The sequence below is a fragment of the Equus asinus genome, chromosome 19 (assembly GCF_041296235.1).
Source record: "Equus asinus isolate D_3611 breed Donkey chromosome 19, EquAss-T2T_v2, whole genome shotgun sequence".
Classification (NCBI taxonomy): domain Eukaryota; kingdom Metazoa; phylum Chordata; class Mammalia; order Perissodactyla; family Equidae; genus Equus; species Equus asinus.
In genome coordinates, this window is record NC_091808.1 from 9,127,144 (window position 1) to 9,146,218 (window position 19,075).

Genomic DNA, 19,075 nt, shown 5'->3' on the forward strand with positions numbered 1-19,075 from the left:
CAGAGCACGGGACACATTCTCATGGAGAAAGGGCTTCCCAGCGAATTCTCTACCTGCTTAGAGCCTCCTTCACTGTCTTCTCCACTTGCTCACCCAGCCCGGACGGTCAGGGACACACTGCTTTGCTAGCTGCTCTGAGAACACAGAATTATAGGCCAATTGTAGTTAGAAGCTTACCATCTCTCTGGGTAACAATACATATGCTCAGGAAATATTTATCATTTTATTATGAAATAAGCAAGGCAAAAAGTGTGTGCTCCAGGGACAGCACTGATCAAGGGGTTCTGTAAGCTGTGCAGGTGGGATCTGAGCTGGCAGAGGGGACGGCTGAACGCTACGGTGGGAGCACAAGGGAAGTGGTACAGGCCGGGGTGAACGCAAGCAAGAGGAGAGGACACAGGAGCTGCGGGGACGAAGACCCTTGGTAGGTCCAGGGTGGCCCCTGTAGGGTGGGTGCAAGTGCAGATGCCTGCGTCTGGGGTTTTTGTGGATACATCGAAGGCCACAGAATGTTATTGGAAGCAGCAGCATGCAGACCGGGCCTGGCACGGTGTACAGCCACTGGTTCTCAAACATTGATGGGCACCTGCCACACCCCAGCAATTCTGATTCAGTAGATATGGGGCCCAGAAATCTGCCTGTGAAAGCACCCAGGTTTTGATGCAGGTGGCCTGTGGACCATACTTGGAGAAACACTGGTCGAGGCACTTGGTGAATGTTAGAGACGTACGCACAAGCGCGATGGCTGTAAAATAAACAGGTCTCCGAGCAGCATGCTCAAGGAACAAAGTGTGGGCCCAGTCCCGCCCTGTGAGGCTGAGGGGAAGCGTTCAGCCGCTCAGGGCAACAAGAAGACGTTTAGAGTCTGTGTAGGGGAGGAGAGGACAGAAGAATCAGGAAGCACAGCCCTGCAGAGGGATTTGGGAGAACTTAGAGACTCTTTCAAACATAGATTTCTATTTCAAGAATCGTGGTTAACCTCTGCCATGTGCATCCATCTCCCCATCTGTGTTACTTGGCAGTATTTTGAGAGTTGGACTTGTGTGGTGGGGCGTGTGGTGAAGCACTGAGTCTGACCCTCTTTGGGCATGAGGGGGTAGCAGGAAGCAAAGTCTACCAAAGGGGATCTAGCCACACTCCGGCCACACTCACAGGCCTATTGTCTGTATCAACAAGATGTCGTGCGAGGCACAGGGCTGCCTTGACGGAGCTTCCTCTCCAGCAGAGGGATATGACAAGTAATTAGAAATGCCTGCCAGCAGGGAAGTACAAGGTGGGAGTTTAAAGGAAAAAGAGATTACACACAATTCAGAAAAATCAGGAAAGCCCTCTCTTCTCTGGATCCTTCAACTCTGAGCCTACAAAACATGTTCAAGTTACCCTAAAAAATAAATTTTTAAAAATAAGGCTTTCCTTCAATCCTGCATCGCCTCCAGCCCCTGCTCCATCCTCTTTCTCTACAGATCCAAACTTCTTGGGATTGTCTCCACTCCCTACCTCTCATTTGCTCCTCAAGCCCGTGCTGTCTGGCTCCGGCCAGTGTTCTCCTCCACTGGGGTGCATCAACGAACTCCACTGATCTACCCCTTCCAGTCCTCCTTGCTTAATCTGCTGCATTCTGTTCTTGCGCCGTCTCCTGGAAATTCTCTTCTTGGATTCTGGGAGCCCCTTTCCTGGGTGTTCTCCTTGCTCCTTTGCAGGCTCTTTATTTTCTTCCAGCTGCCTTGTCCCTAAAATATTTGTTGGTGGATTTTGGATTTTTTTTCTAGCTGTTGTATATTGAGAACGTGCTATGTACAAATTCTTGAAGCATTATACATTCCCTCCATGCATATTTATTGAGCACTTTTTATGTACCAGACGTTGTTCTAAATGATGGAGATACTTGCTGGACAAGATGAGTGAAGTCCCTACCGTTAGATTCTAATGAGACGAGACAGAAAGCAAACCATTTCAGGTGGTAATCAACGCTCTGAAGAAACAGCACAGCACAATGGCAGCGTCAGTCTGGAGTGAGGAGGTGAAAAAACAGAGAGAAGTCAGGATTCAGCTTTTGACCACCAAAACAGGAGGGACAGTCCCCAGCATGTCAGTAGTCTGGAAAGCCACGTTTTACTTGAAAGAAAAGATTTTTTAAATCCCTTAAACCATCATCAACAATGCAAGAATCAGGCGTGCCACCCGCCTTTGTCTCCTTTACTACAAAGAACCCAGGATGTGACAGGATAGGCCTGCCCTGCGGGAGGAGTGAAGGTTGCCCCTCCAGCCTGGTGCAGGTTAGAGAGGAGAAATGAGGAAGACGAGGGGCAAAGAGGTCAGGTGCTGATGTCCTGCTTCCTTCACCCCCCAGGCTTGGCCGGGAGGGGTAGATAGAAACAACCACCCAGGTGTGGGAGAAAGATGAGAACTTCCTGCAGGTTAGAGGGGAGAATGGGCTGCCCCACAATCCAGTAGACGGAGGCCTATTGACTGAGCTTCAGGAACATCTCCCCCATTGTGTCCTTCATCCCCACTGCCCCGGCGCACTTCCTATAACCATCTGGGGCCAGTCCAGCCAATGAATGGCACTGCCTCCCCTTCTGATTTATCCTTCACATCACAAGAGAGAGCCCCAAGATGTGCATCTGGTCACCAATCCCTTGGTACTGTCAAGTTTATTTTTAGAACTTGATAGTGCCCTGGTAATTGTTTTGCAGCATTCAAAATGCACTGTTACAATGGCCCTCAAAGTGAAGACATAATCTGCTTTAGCAGTTCTTTTGGTGCTTTTATTTGGTCTGAAACAGTGGCTTCGACTGTAGCTTTGAATAAACTGAGGCGCAGAGTGCAATGGAGTAAGAAGCAGAGATTTGGTGGATACATTTGGTTCTCAAACTGTACATCAAGGCACCCCAGGGCACTGCAGCAAAGTCACAGGGGTGCCTCAGGATCTTTTAATTTTCAAAGGAAACACAGCAATACGAGACATCTGTCGCACGCTGCTCAAACCATTAGCTTGAGATAGTTCGGTTTCAACATTAGACCACACTACATTCTTTTTGATGAACTATCTTTGGGAAACCTGATTTTTGAAGGTTTTGGTGATAAAAAGCAAGTACCCTTCAAAAGTCACTGTGAACAAGAAGTGAGGATGGTGGTGTCCAATCTGATTCCAAGGTCTGAGAAGCTGTGCAGTGCCCAACAGGCACACTCACTCCATTAGTAAGTCATTGTGATTATAAATGAAATAAAAGTATTTTTCCTCTCAATTGATGTGGCTTTTCTTTCTCCAGAATAATACAACAGCTACTAAGATATAAGTACTTAATAAAGAGAATTGTTATTTATTTTGGTCAACTTGCACTGTGAAAAAGTTACTAAGACACTAAGTATGCTGGAACAGAGAAAGTTTGGAGAACTCTGGTAAGCCCTTAGTTTTAAAATATGCCTTTCAGAGGGTTAGAAATGTTACTGCACAAAATTGGGGTTCTCCTACCCAATGCACATAAAAAAGCCAGCTAATTATGGCAACAGCTTTTGGGAAAAGAAATCAGCTTATTTTGCGAGGTTGATCTGCAAGGAGATAGAGGGTGTGTCCCCCCAGATCTCTCTCCTTGATCCTGGGTATGGGGCAATTTATGGGATGAAGGGCAGGGTGGTCTGAAGTGTGGAGATAGATGATGGGAGGTGAGGAGAGGTGAGGTAATTGATGATCTGTGCAAGCACAGTCAAGCTTCATGCCTCTTCTAGGATGCATGGTTACAAAATGGCAGTGTTACCATGACAGAGGGTGGAGTTTAGCTCCTTGATGTCAATAATATTGAGCATTTGCACAGGCCCAGTTGATGGCTTGGTGGCCTCAACTGGCCTGAACTGGACAAGGGGTCTCAGTTCCTGAGAAACCACTCTGAATTTCTCTGTTGACAAGATGGGGTCAGTTGAACTGGTTGTGGAGGGCCCGCACTTATAGAAACATACATCACTGACGGCAGCAACAACAAGTGGGTATTGACCACTGTGGAGGATCAGAACTAGCCACCCCAAAATGTGTCTCTTTAGCTTGATTATTTTGAGAGACAAAAGACTCTGAAAGAAACGTTGACCTTCCCCCTAATTGCCTAAAAGAATTTAAGATAGAAGGCCTGTTCCAGGAAGTAGCTAATACAATAAGATAGCCCTAACATAATATAAACTAGGTGTGGTGCAGGAGGAGACTCGCAAGCCCATTTTTATCAAAGTTCTCTGCTCTCATTGTCTATAGAGGCCCAGCAAACTTTTGTTTACCAAACATTTGCTTTTCCATCTCCATATAAATTGCCTTCCTCCCCTTTGAAGTCCCAAACCACTATCCCCAACATCCTCCTTTGTCTTTAGCTAAAGATGGTATTTAAGGTGGTGGCTTTGGCTGTTTTGGAGAGTTACTCAAGTTTTCCTGGGTTTCACCCATGTATACGTGTTATTAAACTTTTATTTCCTCCTGTTATTCTGCCTCATGTCGATTTAAGTCTCAGACCAGCCAGAAGGACCCAGAGGGCACAGGAATAGTTCCTCCTCCCCTGCAGCACCTGCTTCTGAACTCTGAGACAGCTCTTGGTTCCAGGGAATGCTTTTGAATTCTTGTACTTATTAAAGAAATGCATTCAAAGAAAGAGAATGCATTTACTCAAATTTCCTAGAATGACTTTTTAAGTGACTTGATTTATTCAAATCATCCCCCACATAGCTCTTCTCAATTATTAGAGGATAAGCAAAATTATTGTCACTTGGATGTTTCATTTATATTATAATCATTACTTTGATTTTGGGCTAAAGTGTGTGCATGAGAGCTAAACATTATGGCATCTGAATATTTGTGGTACACAGGGCACCCCTATGTAGTAGAGCTATACATGGTTGGTCTACCTATTTACAGAACTTAGAATTGCATTTTACTGTTCTATGTTATCACAGAGGTTGATAATGGTCATTTCTCTTCTTTCATGGGAGATTGTTGGTCATACATACTGTGTACTGGGGGCCCAGCCCTTGGTCAGGATTGGAATCCAAACCATCTCTTCTGGCAGATGGTCTACTAATCGTTACTCTCTTTTAATTGGCTTAGATTCAGCAACAGTCTACAATGCATTTGCCACAATCAGGCTAAGGTTCTTCTTGGAGGGTTCACACTTACTTAAAAGTAGATATTTTATGATATTGAAATGCTTGTATGACAATATCGATCCTCAGACACTTCCTGGCCCCAATGGTATTGTTATGGCAGGAGTTCTGGGACCTCAGTTGTGGATCTGGCGGTGTTCTGGAGGAGGTGCACAATCATTTGATGAGGAAAACCTTGCCCCTGCCCACAGGCACCTCCTTAGCCTCCCTGGGGAGGCAAGTAACCATTGGAAGTGCCACAGCTAAAAAATGGCATTGCATAACAAGAGAATAAGCATTTAAAAGTGAAGTCGCTGTTTGTGATTTTGGCAGGCCCCAGAGCTGAGCAGAAAAATAACAGAAAGCCCACCTACCTAGTAATGGGACCCACTTGATGCCAAGGTCAGGAAATGTTCTCTCTTTAAAATGGATTCAGGGGCTGGCCCCATGGCCGAGTGGTTAAGTCCATGCGCTCCACTTCAGCAGCCCAGGGTTTCACCAGTTCGAATCCTGAGTGCAGACATGGCACCGCTCATCAGGCCATGCTGAGGCAGCATCCCACATGCCACAACTAGAAGGACCCACAACTAAAAATACACAACTATGTACCAGGGGGCTTTGGGGAGAAAAAAGAAAAATAAAAAACCCTTTAAAATGGATTCAGACTACATTGTCTCCAAGGACAGGAATGAGCATCTCCTGGGGAGAGATGCTTACTGAGAGGTTGACTGGTAGAGAAGCTAGCAGGCCCTCAAAGCTCACCAGGAACACTGTTGCCCAAGGGTTCAGAATTGTAGAATCCACTGCCACCTCTCCTATGGGACTGGAACCTGTCCTTCCTCAGCACCTTCTAGGTGACGGCCCAGCATCACTGTCCAGCAGGCCACGGCCCCAGGCTCCAGTGGAAGCCACAGGAGTCAGAGTTGGGACATTGTGGGGAGGCTGGCCAGAAGGATCCAGAGAATAACTAACTGTGGGAAGCGGTAGATGTTTTCCTAGGATACAGAATGGGACTGCAGATGAATTTCTAGGTCAAAAAAAAATGTGTACATTTTTTGGATCTTGATATATAGGGTTAAATGCTTTCCAGAAAGGTTTGTACCAGTTTCCACCCTTTACTGTCCCCCGACCTACTGACATCAGTCACCTCCTGGGCTGTGTTGACAAGGGACACCACTGTGAGCACAGGGCCCCGAACCCCTGCAGCCAAGGGAGCCTGCATGAGGCCCACGCAGGGTTCTAAGAGCCAGACTGTGAAACTGGTTCCCAAAAGGAATCCTTTTCCATCATCTGTTTAGTTCAGCAAATATTCCTGAGCCCTGGTGAGGGTCCTTGTTGTGCAAGATCAGCTTTTTCTGGACACTAATGTCCTTCACTATGTTAATAGGCTTTTGGTGAAAAAACTCCAGGTCAAATAAATTTGAGATGAGCTGCATGTTAAACCTTCCTCTTGGAGACTCCTCGGTTTATTAAAGACCCAATGAGTTCTGCAGAAAGAAAACCCTTTTAACACTGCTTACCCCAGCACTTTGCCAAACGGGATGGATCTCATCTCTCAGGCAGACCTTGGGGCCGAGAGACAGGTAGGAGGCGCCGGGCTGCATGAAGATGGGGGTCTCACCCCTTATCCAGGAGCCTCACAGAGCAATCGACTCAGTTCAATGAGACTGTGTTTGGCTGTGAGGCACGGGTGGGAACAGTGTAGGTTCAGAGGGTCCCTGGGAGGTCAGAGGACCCAAGAGCACCGCCAGCTGGAGAGGAGGGAAAAGTGGACTCCAGGCAGGGGACACAAGGTGGGCAGCTCAGATGACCCTGGGCCACCCCCCGCACCACCACCACCTGGCTGGGAATGAGTCAAGCAGTACTCTGCGATTCCATTGAGAGTTGGACCATGGGCATCACAGCCTCTTCTGAGGCCCATTCATCTCCTTCTGTTCCCTATCAACCTGAGACCACACCAGGGAAGCAATCCCCCACAACTCTGAGCTCCTCTCTCCTCTAGCTGTCTGTGTTCATGGAGGCCTGGTTGGTCTTGGAGACTGGAGCTGGGAGCCCCATAGTCTCCTGTTTACTGGTATCACTCAGTTAGAGATGACAGAACACCCAACCTGAACCTTCCTAAGCCAGGAAGAAACTGATTGATATATAACTGAAAAGTCCAGAGATTGATCTAGCTTCTGGCATGGCTGGACCCAGGGGCTCAAGGAATGTTGTCAGAACTTAGAGTTCCTCTTCCTCTTGGCTCAACTCTGCTTCTATCTGCATGGGCTACAGCCTCTGCCTCTCACTCAGCTGCCTAAGTTCAAGGCGCAAGGCCCAGGCCCAAGTTTCTTCCCTTCCCAGCAACTGAATCTAAAATCCCAGGGCTCACTCTGATTCAGTCACCAGCTTGGGTCATATGCCAGCTCTGAGCCAATCAGTATGGCCAGGGAGAGCAGGCTCAGAGCACTGACTGGCCAGGACGGAGTCACGTGTTCTGCCCATTCGGCTTGATTGAGAGCAGGAGAGAAGAAGTTCTCCAGGAGGCAAACTGGACCCTGTTTCAGGAGATTACTGCCGAGAGGAGGGTGAAGGGATGGCTGCTGGTGGCAAAAACAACAGGTGTCCCCTGGTACCTTCTGGAATCCTCACCAGCAGCTCCTTCCTGCAAGGGATCTGCTCCCTGCCAAGAGCCTCGCAGCTGGGCCCCAGCACGGGTGCATGTGAAATGAGATTGTCTCAAGTGACCACCTGGCACTTCCTGTTGCTATGGGCAGCAGCCTTGACAGACAGCTTGTGAAGGCATCTACCCTCCAAACTGGGTCCCTTGGCTGTGCTCAGGACTTCACAGAATCTACACCAGCCACTGGCTGCTAGGCCTTTTTCATAAATAATGCACATATCCTTCACCCGGTATACAAGGTGAGTGTCCCAGGCAGCCTTAGAATGTTTCAGCTGTGTTTCCTGATTTGAGCTTTCATCACCACCAATCGGAGCTCAGACCAGACCCTGTGAATGTAGGCTGAGGTCTCTGGAGAGATGGTCCTGGGGAGAGCCCTGCCCCCTTCCCTGGCTGGCCCTGACCTTGCCTTCAAAGGCTTGAGATTCAGGGTGGGGACAAGCAGCCACACTGCAAAATTAGACTACTTCAAGTAAAGCTGAGACCAGGGTTTCCACCCCCATTAAGCAGCTTCCACCAGGAGGGCACCAGGGAGTGGCCAGGGGCCTGAGGGAGGCAGAGCTGGCCTGCATCCAGGACACAGGAGGCCACAGAGGAGACCTGGTAGGAGGATGCCAGCCGTCGGGGCCCTGGAAGGACTCAGATCCAGGAGGCCTTTGGACCCTGGGCCAGTGATGGCAGTAGAGGAGAGGTGGCACCAGATCCTGACCCTCAGGCCTGGGGTAGAGAGTGCCAGGGAGTGCAGCTGGGAGCCCCCACCCCCAGTCCCCAATTCCAAGCAGCTGAAGGCCCTGGGGCTGCACTCAGGGCAGCGGCCAGTGTGAAGAGTCCTACAATAGGGCCCAGAGATGACCTAGAGCTGGCCTGCCCTGGGAGGGCACTGTGCACACCGAGCATTTGAACAGAGCTAAGCAAGAGGGAGCCTAGGAACCTAGAACCCAGAGATGGCCCGTGACTCCGGAGGAGCTGACTCGGCCTCAGCTCTGGCTCTGGGGAGGCCTGGGGTCTCCCTCCAGGAACAGAAGGACCAGATTCCTGGGATGGGCCATCAGCTGCTCACAGGGAAGACTTGGGAAATGCCACTGACTCGCACATCTAACTGGGGTTCCAGCCACAGAGACAGAGGAAGGTCTTGTTGCGGGGAGGGGGTGGCCATGTCCTCTGGGGCCAGGGCCCATTCAAGGACTCTTTCCTGGTCTGAGCAAAACCCAGGGGAGCCCCCTGCAGTTCCTCTGTGTCCACCAGAGGGCGCCCGTCCCCTGCAAATCTTCCAACTTTGGCTCCTTGGGTGGCCCAGTCCTTGCCCCTGGAGGCAAATTTGGGAGTCCCATCCGGGTGACCCTTGACCCCGAAGACAGGTTGCCAGGCAGTGATAAATCAGGACTAGAGGAAAGGGGGTTCTGCTGAAAAGCCCTTCAGCAAGGGCTGTTCCAGGCCAAAGCTTTGGTGGGGCAAGGCCATGCCAGTGGGACAGAGGGTACAACGAGCTCAGCACCGACGTGGGACCCTAAGACAGGCAGCTCTGGCCCTTGGCTCAGGCCTCATGCCATTGCTCCCACTGTGCAGAGGAGGAGATGGAGGCCCAGCAAAATCCAGTTACTCGCCCCATATTAACATGGCTGCCACGTCTGCATCTGGACATGGCTAAGATCCTCACCTCCTTTCTGGGGCTTTCGGGAGGTAGTAGTTCTGAGTGGGCCTCAGCCTGAGGGAGCTGCATTAGACCTGGTCCCAGCCCCGGGCGTTGCCTGCTGTGTGGTCTTCCTCGCCCCTTCTCCTGCCTTGGAGACCCCGTGGCACTGGGCCTTGGGAACATCCACAGGACGGAGCTGCCCTTGGCAGTGGGACAGAGAGCAGCCGGCCAGTCCGGCTTTGAGAGACCAGCAGCCAGCCTGCGCAGGGCCATGGGGTGGGCACACAGGGTCACAGGGTCGCTCCTACCAAAGCCTGGGTCTGACCCTGACCCTGGCCGCGGTTTGGAGACAGCTCCGTGGGAGACGGGCCTGGGGCCTGAGCGGCCAGGGAGGGCACCCCACACTGTGTCTCCCTCCATAGCTCCAGCACCTGGGAGCCCCCAGAACGTGGCGCCTGGCGGAAACCACAGATGTGGGGGAGTCAAGGTGTGGAATGGTGTCCCGCCACCCGGAGGTGTCCTGCTGTGTCAGGAGGGGCCTCGTCTCTCTTGCTCCTTTCTCTGTCTCTGGAGCCTAGAACCATGGCTGGCACAGAAAGAACACTCGGTACATACACGAATGAATGAATGAATGAATGAATGAATGAACAAATTAAGGGAATGGACAGAATACTGACCGTCTGAAGGGAAACGTGGTGAATAAGAAGTGGCCCCTGACTTCAGTGGGGCCAAAAAACACACAAACAGGTAAATAAATATACAAACTCACCTTTTTTGTGAGAATTGCTATGTGGCCAAGGGAAAGAATTGGGGAGGGCCTTCTTTAGATTAGGGACCAGAGAAGGGCTCCCTACAGAGATAACATTGGCTTTGAGACGTAACATGGAGCCAGACATGAGAAGTCTGGGAGCCAGGCATTTCTGTGGCAGAAGTAGCATATGCAAAGGCCCTGAGGGAGGACCACGCTTGCCATAGACATGAGGAGGCTGATGTGGCTGATGAGTAAGGAAGGTGGGGCAGAGGGACAGCACCCAGTTCGGTGTGCTCCCTGGTGTGCCCTGAGCTTTGTCTCTTCTTGCTGTGCCCTCACCCTGGCCTGCCTTGTTCACACCCTGGCCTCTGTTACTCTGGCCCAGCCCAGCCTCCCTCCCGCCCTCGAGACCTGGGCCCCCAACATCGTTTGACAGTTCACCTCAATGCAGTGAGGCTGCCAGGCGGCTCCAGACCTCCATCTCCTGCCCCTTCTCTGTGGTAAACAGCCCCTCCCTGTGCTGGAGGGCTCAAGCCTGAGCTCAGGGCATTCTTGGTGGGCCCTGCCTCCAACATCCAACCCATCCCTCAGTGCTGACACCCTACCCCGTGTGGTCTTCCATGCACCCGTCTCTCTGCCTCCCAGCACCTCCTCTTAACCCAGGCCCCCACCTCTGCAGATACCTCTTCAGTGCTTTCCAGTTTTCCTGCTTAAAATTCCTCCAGAGCTTCCTCAAATCCTATAGGCCTTGGTACCTGGCCTGCCCCTTCACCCCTGCACCCTCACCACCCTCCTGCATCGGGGCCTGTCCACACACTGCTCCTGCCCCCTAAACTTTCCCTGCACCTCCTTTTTCATCCTCCTGGCCCTTCCAGCCTCAGCTTCAGTGTCACCTCCCCAGGGAAGCCCTCCCTGCTATGTCAGTCCCTTGTCCTTGTGCTCATCCCTTGTTAACCTTTGTGCCCCCAAGCCCCTCCCCACTGCAAGCGTTTTGATGACAGACGACTCCTTAATGCAAATAGTGGTGGCCTGAGAGGGAGGAAGGGAGGGAGAGAGGAAGGCAGGGGAGGGGGGTGGATGAAACCCCACAAATGTGTGTTGTCCCCCACCCCCTCCCCCGGCCCCGCCCCGCCCCAGAAGGGTCTGGGGTCCCAGGGGCTCTTTCTTATTTTAAAGCAGTGTGTGCCCCACCCCAGTCAGCTCAAAGGTGAGGGAAGGAACGTCCACATGGCCAGAGGGTTGGCGGCGGGGAGCGGGGGTGGGGGGGGGATGGCTTCTCGGCCCCCCACCCCCTCCTCTGCCCACAGCTCCCCCTGCCTGTGGGACAGACTCAGGGGCACTGGAGGCTGGGGAAAGTGCCCCCGGATTCTGACCCTGCTTTCCTCACGCCCATGAGTACCTCACTTGGATCCCGTGACATCAGAGAGAGGCGTCTTTAAGACCGCGTTCAGGAGGGAGAAGGAGGCCCAGGGTCACCCAGCTGGTGGCAGAGGTGGCAGCAGGCCCACACCTCTGCATTCTCAGGGCCAACACAGCTTCTCCCTCAGGGTGGGTCCTGCAGCCTCTCCACCTCGAAGTCAGAAGCCAGAAGCCGACTCCCGGCCCCTCCACGCCTGGGGTCTTCAGCCTCCTTGAGCCCCTAGAGAACCGGCACAAACACCCCCATTCAAGGACGCACACTACGGATGCCCGCGGGGGTCTTCGGCCTGTGAAGCTCATCATGGAGCCCAGAAGGTTCTGAGTGGGCTGTCACCTCTCTCCCTGAGGACTGGAGCTCGAGGTCACACTTCCTTCAGTTAGCTCTCCTGACTCTGCTCACAACCTGCCTGAGAATTAAACGGCCTACTCGCCGTCTCCGGCCGGTCCCGAGGCCGGGTGGCCGGCCTCCCGACCGCCCAAGCAGTCGGCCCTCCGTGTCCACCGGCACTGCACCGATGCTGCACCGTACTGAACGTGTAGGATAATGAACTTGGTCATTATTCCCCACAGTACAACTATGTATATGGCATTATTATAATCTAGAAATGATTTAAAGTGTAGGGGAGGACGTGCGTACGTTATGTGCAAATACGCCATTTTATGTAAGGGACTTAAATATGCGCTTATTTTGGTAACCGAGGGGGTCCTGGAGCCGACTCCTGGCGGATACCGAGGGACCCCTCTACTTGTTTCTCCTGGAGGTCAGAGCTGGGGGAATGAGGCCGAGACCGCACCGGTGCCCTGGAAAATACGTCTTAAGGGCCCAGAAAATGCCACATGCCACCACCAGGGGGAGCCACTCCGCAGCCGAGCTAATCGGGTGAGGCCCCTGTAGGAAAGGCCGCAACCGCCAGTCCTCCCACTGGCAGGCGGAGTCTCTGGCACCTTCCCCCTGGGTGTACGCTCGGCCCAACACCCACCCCAGGCCCCACAGAACGGCAGCCCCACCCGCACCGTTCCGCCAGGGTGCCCGGGGCCGTGCACACCTCCTTCCAGAGCACCTGGCACCAACGTGGTCCCACATCGGTAAAGGTTCTTGGTACGACCAGGGGGCGACCGAACTTGTTAACAGCTCCTTCGGTCCTAACTCCAGCGCCCCCCACCGTGTCCGGCCTGGCAGCAGCAGCTCGGTCACCCTTGGCCACCCACCACGCCCAGTCGCCCGAAGGCACGCCTACCCCTCCCAAACTGGCGTCTCCAGCGCACTGTCCCCGCGATCAGCTGGGCCAGTTCAAGATCCACCCCTCCTCATCCTCGCGCCCTCCCCAGGCCTAAAGAAACCCAAACACAGAAAAACCAGGCTCGAGACAGCTTTGTTAGAACAACTCAGCAAAATAAAATTCCGGTTTATTGTTGGACAACATTGTTTCACACATACATCAAACAGGCCAAAAAAAATAAACAGCAACTTCATAGACAAAAAAGGAAAAAAAGAAACCTTTTATCTTTGGCCTTTTTAACCATCTCATACAAACCAACTACTTATAGTACAGCTAAGTACATACACAAAAAAGTTACTGGAATGCTCGGAATAAGATTGTTTTTTTGTTGTTGTTTTTGCTTTTTTTACAAGGTTTTTTTTCTCCTTTGAGATTATAATGAACATGGTCACACCACAAGTAAAGTCAGAAGTAGGACAGAGGACGCTCCGAAGGCTGGTTTGGTCATCCGAGATCATTAAAAATGGCTGACCCCTAACAATATGTACAAAAATATAAAATGTAAATAAAAAATACAAACAAATTTTCCTTTTTAAAGTACTTTTAAGAAAAAAAGCAGGGCCTTAGAAGTTTTGGTTCTTTTTTCCTCCCCTGTTGCAAATTCACGTTGTGGTTGTGGTTGGGTGGTGATGAGCGTGTGTCATCTGCGGGTGGCACTGCCTGCGGTGGGCAGGCGGGCGGACTCTCTACTCGAAGGTGACCACGTTTAGATTCTGAGACCGGAAGTGGAGGGTGAATAGGTCACGGAGGCCTTTTTTTTTAAGTTTAACTTTTCCTTTTTTGCTGTCTAGTCATCCTCGTCGGTCTTCTGCTTCTTGGTGTCAACATCGTCGTCCTGGGCAGGGAAAGACTGTCAAGGTCCCCTCCAACCCACTGGGCCCACCCACCAACTGCCTCAGCTCCTGCTGGCAGAGCCAGGACAGACAAGGACCAGACCCCGGCAGCTAGAGGCCTGCGGAAGCCAGGCCCCATGCTCCTCGGTCCTCCTCATGAGGGTCCACTCAGGACCACAGACAACCCCAAGTACAAACAGTAGGTCCCACTCAGCCCCTCCAGCTTTATTTAGGGCCTCCCGCCCCAGCCCTCTCCCCTCAAACCAGAACTCACCTCATCATCTTCAGCTGCCCGTTTGCCCGTAGCTGCCTCAGCCTCCTCATCTTCATCTCCATCCTCTTCCTCACCTAGAGAGAAACCAAATCCCAGGTAAACCACACTGCCTTCCTCAGCCTGCGTCCGCTCACACCCAGTGGCAGCCAGAATGGGGGGGCGGCTGCTCCTTGCAGAACCTCCCAGGAAGACATCTGCCAGGGTCGAGTGTCCCTGATCTGGCTCTGCGGCCTGACAAACGGGGCAGTCAGGGCACCCACGCCACCCATACAGGCACTTGGCCTCACAGGGGAGAAGAGCCCAAGCCGCTGCACCCAGAGACCAGAGCAACAGCACACGGAAGGCAGTTCCGTGGGAGCAAACATGCATGTGTGGGGCACGGCTCCACATCACTAACAAAAAATTAGAAAGTTCCGACTCCATAGGAGCAAGCCAGTTCTAAGTGGTCCTCCCACCCCCATCCCCAGGATCCCCCAATACCTCCCCATTTGCCAGACAAGGCCAGAGAAAGGTACCCAAAAAGGAGGAGACGGACAAGGCTACTCACCATCGCCTTCCTCCTCCTCCTCCTCCTCCTCCCCACCTTCTTCCTCTTCTTCATCTACCTCGTTGTCAGCCTCCTGCTCCCCATTTTCCTCATTCTGCTCGACAAAAAACATGCCAGGTTATTAAAGAGGACAGAGCATGACCCCTTCCCCCAGACCCTGCCCCAGGCTTCCACAGCCTCAGCCCACCCGAGGCCCTCATCAGCTGATCCCCTGGAAGCTCTATCAGGAGAGCTGCACACAGGAACTGCCCCAGAGCTCAGCCACCGCCTCCACCTGGACTAAACCCAACACCAGACTATGACAAGTTCTCGGCCAGGAACTGCTAAACGTCAAAAGCAAGGACACTCACAGCATTCCCGTTAGCAGGAGCGTCTCTGCCGTTCTCCGCCTCCTCCACAACTTCCTTCTTCTCCTTTAAGTCCTTCAAAAAGGAAAAGGGAGCCAATGAGTCTTCTCAGCAACCCAGGGCTGGCAAAGGGGCCCGGGACTACAGGTATGTGCGTCGTGCTGAGCCGGATACCCAGTTAAAAGGGCCCCAGGATCCCAGTGTGACTGTGGTCAGGATTTCGTGCCATTTCTCAACCCCTGAAGAAACACACTAAAGATGGCGCACTACAGCTGTTCCCACTGCCCCCTTAACTTAGGTTTCTTAGGAAAAGAGCCATGTGCCCAGGCCCAAACCCGTCTGGCCGGGCGGACGAGCCCGGGAACACTTCACTCACATACACCTATCACAGACTTGTTTCGAAGCAGGAGCTCCGCCTCCCACAAATCCCTCTTGGAAGGCTGCAGGTATGCGCCATAAATAAACCTAGTAATACAGGAAGGACCCTGAGACTGCGGGAGAACTCCCGTGGGTGGACCAGCCTGGGAAAGGACTGGGCGGGAACTAACAAGCAGAGCTGGGGAGGCCGCCTCACCAGCCAGGCCTCTTCGCTGAGCCCAAGCGCCAAGCCCACAGGAGCCCAGGACCCCAGAACGCGGCAAGCGCATGTCTTTGAGAAACCCAAATCCCACCAATCCCCTGCATCAGCCAGCTGTCCCAGCAGGTCATAGACCGCTGCCTGGAAACGGGGAGCAGGCGCCGCGCACCCAGGCCCAAGGCCTTCCCTCGCTCAGAGGCGCGCCGCCTGGAGCGCCCCATCTCCCTCCCAGCCCCTCGCCCGTCCCCGCCGTGGCTCTCGGTGTCCGTCGGACCGCACCTCTCGGGGCGCACACAGCCCGCATGCCAAAGAGCAGAACCACGCGGCCACCCCGAAGCCCCATAACTTTTTCCACCCGGCGAGGCCGAACCGGCCGCCAACACAAACAGGCGTCGAACGGCCCGAGCTCGGGGACCGCTCGGCACGGTCCGGCGAGAAGCCCCGGGGCACCTGCTGGCCCCGCTCGCCCCAGACTGCCCGCTGCGGACCCCGGCGCCGCCCGCTCCCGCCCCCTGGCGGCCGAAGCCCCGGGGAGCGGGTGGGGGCGGGGAGGTCGCGGCGCGCAGGCGCGCAACCCCCGCCCGGCGGGCTTTGCGCGCGGGCCTCGGCACGCACCGCGCGCGCGGAGCACGTGGCCCAGAGCTGCCGAGTGCTCCCCTGACCCTGGAGACCCGGAGCCCGCGGGCTGCGATAGCCCCGCCGAGCGCGCGAGTTGCGCGCCAGTCCTTCCGGACATCCCACCGGCTCCCCCCCCGGGGGGCCTAGATACATCCGCCGCGTCTCTGCATTTGGCGGGCAAAGTCCCGCGGGAGGCCGCCCCGAAGTCCGCGGGGTTTTTGCAGTCCCGCAGCCGGAGGCCGTCGGGGACGCGCTCCACGGGGCGATTTATTGCCCCTAGCGGGAAATTACCTCGGAAAAAAACGAGCGCGGATGCCCGCGCAGGGGAAGGCCGGCCGTCTTCCCCAAACTACTTCCCGGGCTGGGCCCAGAGGCGGCCGGCGGGAGCCCCTGCGGAGATGCGGGTCGCAAACTCCGCTCCGCTGGGGGAGTCGCCCATGGGACAGAGCTAGAAGTGACGCCAGGGGCACCGGGGTTAAGGAGACGCCAAGGTGACTCGCGCCCATCCCCGAAGGAAAACGAAAAGAGTACGGACAGGGACCAAAGAGTAAAAAAGCCGATCCTTCTCCAAGGCCCGCGCTCCCGCCGAGGGCGGAGACGCTCGCCCCGGCGCGAGCAGCAGGACCGACGCGGCGCGCAGAAGCGGAGCTGCGCCAAACGCGCAGAACCTCTAAACCGAAGGCAACGAGCCCACAGCACCGAGCCCGACAACACTCGGCGCCCGGCTCGACCTCGCCACGGGCCAGCCGCGGCCACAGCTTTTGTTCGCCCGCGGCGCCCCCGGCGCGCTGCGCACCCGGGGCTCCCGGGCAGCCGCGGGGGGCGCCCATCGGCACCCCGGCGCGCCGCTCCTTCACTTTCCGTTTCCTCCCCTCCGGCGCGTGGGCTCGCCTCCTGAGCCAAGCCCGGCACCGCTGGTGATTTACTGAAGCTGGGCGGCTGCTCCCAGCGAACACCCCCGCAGGACGCCCACCCCCGCCTCCCCGAGAGCACCCCGGGAGATGAAAACCTTCGCATCTCCGCGGAGACAATCGACGTCGCGGCCGGCCGGCCCGCCGCCCCACTCCGCCTTATCGGAGCTTAGTCCAGATAAGCCTCCTCGGACCCACAGCAAGGCGCGAAACCGGGCGGCCCGGCACCGAACAAAGAGCAGCGCCGCCGGCGGGCGCTCGCCGCGGAGCCGCCACTTCCCGCAGCCGGCCCGCGCCCGCACGCGCGCCCCCCCAACACTTCCGATTGCAACCGCGCTCGAGTTTCAAAGTTATTTCCGTGCGCCCGGCGGGCCGACGACCCCAGCCCGGCCCCACTCCTCCCGCTGCTGCTCAGGCCATTCACAAACAAGTTTCAGGAGCCGTGGAACAACCTCCCCACCAGCCCCGCAGCCTCCGCGTCCGCACCCCCGGCGTCCCCGAGGGCGCCCGGCCCACTCCCCGACGGGCATCACGTCTGCCCGCGGCGTTTCCCGCCCCCCCCACCCCCGCGCACACAAAGAGTGGGCTGCCTGGGGGCCTAGGCCGGGACGGCTGGCCTCCCCGCGGAAAGGAACCGCAGTGGGCTCGGGGCAACCCAGCCACCGCGCGCCAAACACCGCTCCAGCGGCAGCGGCGCGCAGAGCCCGAAGGGGCGGGCGGCGTCCAGCCTCACCTTGGTGGTGATCTCGGAGCTGGTGTCCACGGCCGCGTCTGACATGGTGGGGCACGCCGGTGATCCGATGCAGCGGATTAAAAACGAAGCGAGAGTTCGAGGACTCTGGCGACAAAGCTGCCGGAGTCGGCGGCGGCTGAGGCGCGCGGCGGAGGTGGCTGCGGCGAGCGGGTGCCGGGTACGGGAACAATGCAAAGATGGCTTTTCAGAGCAGCCAGTGGGGAACTCACGCGGCGCCAGAACCTTTAATATAGATTAGTGGGCGGCGCTCGGCCTCCCCTGCCCGAAGGCTATTGGCTGAGCGCAGGGAGCGGGCGCTCGCTCATTGGCTCGATTCCGAACAATGGGCAAGCGTGCTTAAAGCGGCAGTGCCTTGGTGCGTCCCGCGCTGCGCAGTCGCCGGCCGCACTGTCATTCAGGGCCTGAGTTTGCCGGGTCTCAGCGGCGCCGAGGCCGCGGGGGAGGGGCGCGCGGGCGCGCTCGGGGCGCGCGCTCCCGCCGCTGTTTTGCTGGGGCTGCTGACGCAGAAAGCCAAAGCGCGGCAAAGCTGCCCGCCCAGTACCCCGTCCTCCCCCTCCCCGCGACTGCTGGGAAGGAGGGGGAGGGAAGAGGGGGCGGCGGTCGGCCTTCGCGACGGCTGCCAGCGATGGGGGAGGGGAAGGCCCGGTGCTGGGCTGCGCTCGCCCCGGGCGGTGCCCAGCGCAGTGCCCGCGGAGATGCCCGCCCACCGCGCCTGGGCACCTTCGACCGAGAATTGTCCCAGCGCATGTGGGCGGAAACCCCAAAGACGAGCGATGAGGGCGCGAGGCCGAGATCCGCGCACCTGGTCCGCCCCGTCTCTATCACGTCCACCTCCCCTTCCCAGCCCCGGACGTCCCGAGCCCTTGGGGAGGTGACCCCGTCGCCCACCGCTAGCCCAGGCGTCCGCCGCCCGAGTCAGCCGACGAGCGGGCTCCCTGCCAAGCACACACAGTCGGAGACTCATGCATCGAGGGGGCGCTAGGGCCGGTGCGGGCTCCTGCCCTCGAGCAGGACAGCCCGCGGGGGTCGCGCCACACAGCGGTCCCGAACGCCAGGGTTCCGGACGGCGCCTGTCACGAGCGGTTGGTCACTGCCGTCGCGACAGCCTCAGGGAGCCTCTTTCCAGGGCCCGGCCATCGAATCTGCCCCGCTCCCACTCCACTTACGGGGCTGCGAGGGGCACATGAACTTATACATTGCAGGGTTATTGGAGAGAAATAATCATCTAGACCAGTTGGGTTAGTCCTTGGGGGCTCCTTGAAGTTTAGGGCGCCATTTGGGGAACCACGCGGAGCCCCGAGAAGGGAACCATCAAGACGCCACACTCAAGATGGCGTTGGGCTCGGCAAGCGTGGCG

The 19,075-nt window shown here is 55.8% G+C and overlaps 1 protein-coding gene and 1 long non-coding RNA gene across 2 annotated transcripts; both read right to left on the reverse strand.

The window, feature by feature from the left end:
- Positions 1-1,817: 1,817 nt before the first annotated feature.
- On the reverse strand, positions 1,818-12,793 carry LOC139041038 (uncharacterized). The gene is made up of 3 exons (XR_011495512.1): positions 12,624-12,793; positions 11,558-11,797; positions 1,818-2,007 (listed from the first exon to the last, which is right to left on the reverse strand). It is a non-coding gene; the product is annotated as an uncharacterized lncRNA (long non-coding RNA).
- Positions 12,794-12,949: 156 nt separating this feature from the next.
- PTMA (prothymosin alpha) lies at positions 12,950-18,873 on the reverse strand. The gene is made up of 6 exons (XM_014862512.3): positions 18,607-18,873; positions 17,698-17,940; positions 14,862-14,933; positions 14,512-14,605; positions 13,965-14,038; positions 12,950-13,692 (listed from the first exon to the last, which is right to left on the reverse strand). Exons 2-6 carry the CDS (start codon positions 17,740-17,742, stop codon positions 13,645-13,647), a joined length of 333 nt encoding a protein of 110 aa, XP_014717998.1. The 5' UTR covers positions 17,743-17,940; positions 18,607-18,873; the 3' UTR covers positions 12,950-13,644.
- Between the last annotated feature and the right edge of the window lie 202 nt (positions 18,874-19,075).